This window comes from Mustela nigripes, chromosome 11 (assembly GCF_022355385.1).
Source record: "Mustela nigripes isolate SB6536 chromosome 11, MUSNIG.SB6536, whole genome shotgun sequence".
Lineage (NCBI taxonomy): Eukaryota > Metazoa > Chordata > Mammalia > Carnivora > Mustelidae > Mustela > Mustela nigripes.
The window spans coordinates 15,382,464-15,389,080 of record NC_081567.1 but is presented as its reverse complement, the minus strand read 5'-3'; the positions used below and the strand labels follow the sequence as shown (position 1 = coordinate 15,389,080).

General features: G+C 43.0%; 1 protein-coding gene across 1 annotated transcript in view; it reads left to right on the top strand.

Moving 5' to 3' along the window:
* Nucleotides 1-404: 404 nt before the first annotated feature.
* Nucleotides 405-6,617, top strand: part of LOC132027171 (cytochrome c oxidase subunit 6A2, mitochondrial) — an 8,463-nt gene continuing 2,250 nt past the window's right edge. Inside the window, exon 1 of the mRNA XM_059415940.1 lies at nt 405-486. Coding sequence (XP_059271923.1) covers nt 417-486 — 70 coding nt within the window. The 5' untranslated portion in view covers nt 405-416. The remainder of the gene's footprint in view (nt 487-6,617) is intronic.

Sequence of the window (6,617 nt, the reverse complement as noted above, 5' to 3'; positions counted from 1 at the left end):
GTATGGGGAGAGCTTTAGCCTCTGCACCAAGCTCAAAGGCCATGTGGCTTGTCACCAGCCCCAGGCACCACCTGAGGGCATTAGCCCTTCTAGTCCCCCTCTGCTGGAGCTGAGCAGAAGCCCCAGGTCCTTCATGTCCCTTCAGCAACCTCCTTTGCTTTTTCTTGCCCCTCCACCACAGTGACTGATGTTCCCACCCCATCCAGTCTCCAGGCTCTACCCATGCCCCTCTTCTTCAGACTCCTCCCCCACACCATCTTTTACCTCCCTTATGTCTCCATTTTCTGTCTCCAGTATTTATCAACCCTCCCTCATTCCTCCTCCACTCACCCCTTCCCCAGCTCTCCCTCTGCCCCAGGGATCCCTGCAGAGTCCAGACTCCAAGTTCACCCTCCACAGATGAACCAGAAGCAGTAATGGCTGCTGAGTTTTCCTGTCCTGAGTGTGGGAAGAATTTCCCGGCCAGTGGCATGCTTCTCCATACAGGTGAGCAGCCTTATATGTGCTCTGACTTCGGGAAGTGCTTCACCCAGAGCTCCTTTCTGACCCAACATAGAGAGCCCCATGAAGCAGAGGCCACACTTGAATTTAGAGTGTGGCTGTGGCTTCAGTCAGCATGTCCACTTGATCAATCACCCAAAACATGCACACAGAGGAATAGCCATTCGCAGTACGGGGTTCTTCAATGTGGGAAATCTTTCAGCCAGAGGTCTAACCTTGCCAGATGGACCCATGTGGTGTGGTCCTAGATGAGCCCTTTGATAGCCTGGCAGGCGGACCTGTAGATGGGTCATTCATTTCCTTCTCTATCCATACCCTTAGGAAAGTCTTATTCTGCTCTCTATCTTCCTCAGAAATGCTGAGTGGTTTTGCTTTGCTCAGCTCAGCCCTGCTTTGTTTTGTTTTTCCTGAATTCCTCTCCCTTCCCTCAACTTCACAGTTTACAGAAGGATTTAGATGGTAAGCAAAAGTATGTTACTGAAATACGGGTATATTCTCAGTATGGACAAGGATATTAAGTGACATCTTAATATCAGAGATTAATAAGTCATTTTTCTGTGCTTTAAAAATCATTTAATTTTTTAAAATATTTTAAAATTTATTTTTTATTTATTTTCAGCATAACAGTATGCATTATTTTTGCACCACACCCAGTGCTCCATGCAATCTGTGCCCTCTATAATACCCACCACCTGGTACCCCGACCTCCCACCCCCCGCCCCTTCAAAACCCTCAGATTGTTTTTCAGAGTCCATAGTCTCTCATGATTCACCTCCCCTTCCAATTTCCCCCAACTCCCTTCTCCTCTCCATCTCCCCATGTCCTCCATGCTATTTGTTATGCTCCACAAATAACTGAAACCATATGATAATTGACTCTCTCTGCTTGACTTATTTCACTCAGCATCATCTCTTCCAGTCTCGTCCATGTTGCTACAAAAGTTGGGTATTCATCCTTTCTGATGGAGGCATAATACTCCATAGTGTATATGGACCTTATCTTCTTTATCCATTCGTCCGTTGAAGGGCATCTTGGTTCCACTCTCCCATCTTCTTCTTCCACCACTGTTTCTGTGTTTTTGTGTTTGTCCTGATAGTATATAAATCTTACACTTGGGGTTCTTTTTGACAAAGTTCTTCCTTTATTTGCATATATATATTTTTTTCTCTTGTCATATACTTTTATCAGTCCTTTTGTTTGTCTGTTTTTGTTTGTCTACTTCATAAATCTTACCTTGGGCCCCATTCGGGCTGAACCTTCTCTTTCATCTTCCCTTTCTTTCCTGTCTCTCACTCTCTCTCTCTCTTTTTTTCTTTTTCTTTTCTTTTGTCTCTCATTTGGGTGGGGAATCCTGATTGCTCAGAAGTGTTCCAGGGTGCACCTTGACTGCACCATGGTCGATACATCCAGCTACATCTGTTCAGTCATCTCTCACCAAAATGACTAGGAAGAGGAATGCCCAACAGAAGAAAACTACAGAGGATGGACCTTCTGCAACAGAGCTAATGGATATCAACATAGACAATATGTCGGAAAGAGAATTCAGGCTAACAATTATCCAGGCAAGAGCTAGGTTGGAGAAAGCCATGGGTGACCAAACGGAATTGATTAAGGCCGAGCTGAAAGCGACCAGAGATGATGTTCACAATGTTAGGGTGGAGCTAAAAGCTACCAGGGCTGAGGTTCACAATGCTCTCAATGAGTTCCAATCTAATCTAAACTCTCTCAAAGCTAGGGTAACTGAGACAGAAGATAGAATTAGTGATCTGGAGGACAAACAGATAGAGAGAAAGGATCAGGAGGATGCCTGGCACAAACAGCTTAGAAACCATGAAAACAGAATCAGGGAAACAAATGATGCCATGAAACGTCCCAACGTCAGAATTGTTGGAGTCCCTGAAGGGGAGGAGAAAGAAAGAAGTCTAGAAGATAAAGTGGAACAAGTTCTTCATGAAAATTTTCCCAATCTCGTGAATGGAACCAGCGTTCATGTACTAGAGGCCAAACGATCTCCACCCAAGATTACAGATTTCCAAAAAAACATCAAGGCACCTGATAGTCAAATTGAGGAATCATAATTGTAGGTAAAATCTCTTGAAAGCCACTAGGACAAAGAGCCTCCTTACTTACAGAGGAAATCCCATCAGAATAACGTCAGAGCTGTCCACAAAGACCTGGCAAGCTAAAAAAATCGTTTTATTTGTTGGTTTTCCCAACAGTGTGCTATTAAAAGTGGGGGAAAAAAGTTGAGCTACACTGTGAGAATTCAGACTGCATAGATGTCCTTAATAGCATCAGTCATCCAGTTTCTAAGCCCTAATCTTGATTCCTCTTTCTCTTGTAACTTAAGTCCCACCAGGCACCACATCCTATTTGTTCTGCTTCAGAAAGTCTTCTCACCTTTGTCCCTTCTCTCAGTGGCCAGTGCTACTGCCTTAAGTGCAAACTCTTGTCATCATTTCCCTGGATTATATGAAAGACTCCTAGCCAACCTCCCCTGCTTCCAGTCTCTGCATTCTGGTTCATCATCCATATAATCCACCAGTTAGAGTCCTCACTTTAACCCCAGACTCCAATACTAAATCTGATGTCATTTCCCTGCTTAAAAGAATTCATGCCTGCCACCCCATCCCCCAACGTGGCCTATAAAATAGAGCTCAAATGCTTCAGCATACCTTAAATGGCTTCTCACTTGGCTTTGTCCTACCTCCACAGCTTTAGTGGCCATGGCATTCACGCCTCTTGCACTTGTTTTATTTCCAACTACCCAGGATGCCCTTTCCCCTTTTCTGTGACCTAAACGTGTCCTACTTATCATATGAGTCCCAACTCCACTGAAAGCTTTCCCAAACTCTCTTATCATACTTGGTATGATAACTTATACTGCAGCATGATGAACCATCATGACTGTCTGGTCACATCGCTGCCTCCTCTAGTAGACTGAGCTCCATGAGAGCCAAGACTCAGGCACAGTGCTTGACTCATAGTAGATACTCAATAAATATTAAATAATATAATAATATAATATTAAATAAGGAACCACTTCCAGTTGCTCAAGTTTTTTTTTTAAAGATTTTATTTATTTACTTATTTGTCAGAAGAGAGAGAGAGAGATAGCAAACACAAGCAGGCAGAGTGGCAGACAGAGGCAGAGAGAGAAGCAGGCTCCCCGCCAAGCAAGGAGCCCGATGCAGGACTCGATCCCAGGATCTTGGGATCATGCATGACCTGAGCCAAAGGCAGTGGCTTAACTGGCTGAGCCACCCAGGCGTCCCAAGTTGCTCAAGTCTTTTATCCTAAAACTTGGGTTTCTTTTACTCTTCTTGTCCTCTCAAGCGACAAAATGGATATATTTGGAAATTTAACCAAAATGATCACATCCTATTTATGTCTTCCTAGTCCATGTGCCTGCCATTCAGTCATTCCATGGTTATTTTTGTAGTGATACCAGAGAAAAACAACTGAGAACAACACTGTTTACTTGGGTCCAGTGCATTTCATCCACATATTTGTAATAATGAGATTACTAAAAATTTACAGGATGATCTCATCAAAATTTTAGCAGCATCAGTGATAGTGCCAAAAGGCCTTCAAGTTATTTTCAATAATCAGCATTTTTGATGGCAAAATACTTGAGATTAATAAGTCACTATTATAGGATCTCTTTAGCATCTGGCCTAGTGAATACAGCACATAGGATATGAGATGAAGATCTCATGGGAACAACTCCATACACTTGGCCTGTGGCATAACTTCAGCCTGGGCTCAAGTTATACAATTAATGAGACCAACTGAGCACAAGAATGCCTGCCTCAGCTAAAAACCTCAGTGTTCCCAGGATTAGATACATATTTCAGAAAAATCAGGTCACAGTTATAGATTTACTTTTATGTATGATGTTACATTATTATGAAATGCAAGAAGAAAATAAAAGTATAGGCTCAACTATTAAACTTTTAGCAAGTTGGACTACATCTTTAAGCATACTTTATTCAATTAATTTCATCTTAAGTAACTCTGGACTCACTTCAAGTGCCCATTAAGTTTCATCTACAAAATAAGGCAAAAAGTTTCAATAAAACAGACCATAGTACAGAAATTACGAATTCACTGGATGTGGTTTCACAGAAATGTTCAGCAATTAATGAAGACTTGAAACCCCATTTTTTGGTCATTTTATGTAACTGAAATGTCTAAGGGTACAGACATTTCTCAGTTCTGGTACATCATGATCCAGGGGTTGAGATATTATCAAGAAGGCTTGATCTATCCCTGTCTTTCAGGTCTGCTCTGAAATATGGCTTCAGTATTGGCTTCAATATAAGGTTCCAGCCTGAAGCTCTAGCAACTCCAGGTCCAGTTGAAGTACTACTACATTTCAGTATCCAAGAAATAAGCCCCCAAATTGGGACTCATGGACATGTAGCCCTACCAAACCCAGTACTGTGGTTAGGAGGACAGACTGTTCTGGTTTGTCTAAGCCTGGGTCATGTTGCCCCTCCTGAAGATGGAGGATGGAGTCAACACCACCAGAACTAAGAACTGAAAATGAGAAGTCGGTAGTGATTTTGCAAAGAAAACCCAGGTTGGGGGTGCCTGGGTGGCTCAGTGGGTTAAAGCCTCTACTTTCGGCTCAGGTCATGATCTCAGGGTCCTGGGATGGAGCCCCGCATCGGGCTCTCTGCTCAGCGGGGAGCCTGCTTACCCCCTCTCTCTGCCTGCCTCTCTGCCTGCTTGTGATCTCTGTCAAATAAATAAATAAAATCTTTTAAAAAGAAAGAAAGAAAGAAAGAAAGAAAACCCAGGTTTTTATTACCAGAAGAAGGCATATGTTGGGCAGACACAGAACAGTAGATGGCCATTATAACAAGGTTCACCTGCTCCAAGAGCAAAGGGAGCCAATAACACCTTTTTAGACCCTTTCATCCTGTTGTCATTAGCCCACTAGAGAGTTCCACCCTGATTCTGTCTTATTTCTAAATCCCTTCACAGTTCATCTTCACTAACTCATATCCTGTATCCTCACTTTCTGGGACAATTCTAATTTCAGATATCCTGTCTTAAGCCTCCCCATAAACAAAATTTATATTTAGTAGATTAGACGTTGGACTGATCTTTGCTTTGGACAATATGGTCATGGTATGTAGAATCCCAGGAAAGACATACAAAAGAAAATGACCGGGAATTGTTGCTTCACACCGTCAGACAGCTGAGGCATGTCTGAAAAGGGGCTGGCATGCTGCCCACTGGGGTTTACTTAACAACCGGTAAGTTTGTTCTCCCCCTGCCTAAAACAAAGGAAAACCTAAACCTCTAGAAACTAGAAGCTTTGGAAGCAGCCCAATTACTTGATAGTATGCGAGACACCTTAAGAAATAATGGTGACTGCAAAGACCAAAGGAGCTGCTCTGCACCACCTCTACACAGATCAGCTAGGAAAGTGCATACTACCTAAATGTAAGGCTGAGTACTGGGCAGGTGTCCACATGGAGGCAACAGTAGCAGAGGATGGCACCATCTCTGGGCCTTCACCAAGTACCAGCAAGAAAAATTCTTCACGGAAACTTCCAAGTTAAGACAAAGGGATGGGAGTGCCCAGGCAATCGTTTGGCTATGACCAGCAAAACTCAGTGGAGAGAGGAGAGCCTAGAATGTTTTCAGGTAAAAACACTTTGGGTCATTTGCTTTCTCCAAAAGCCATTATCATAAGCTGAGGGGACTGTATGTTAAGGGAGATGCCAAGTAACTTGTACTGGAATAAGGTCCATCTTATCAGCAGCAAGTCGAAATTCCAACTGGGAAGTAGCTATCCATTATAGCTCAGTAAGGGTTCTGGAGTAAGTTAGAAGCACTATGAACATTTGACCGTTCAACAAGGTTACTTAAAAAAAAAAAAAAAAAAAAAAAAAAAAAAGCCTCAGATGGGGCACCTGGCTGGCTCAGTGGGTTAAAGCCTCTGCCTTCTGTTCAGGTCATGATCTCAGGGTCCTGGGATCGAGCCCGGCATCCGGCTCTCTGCTCAGCAGGGAGCCTGCTTCCTCCTCTCTCTGTCTGCCTCTCTGCCTACTTGTGATCTCTGTCAAATAAATAAATAAAATCTTAGAAAAAAAAAAAGA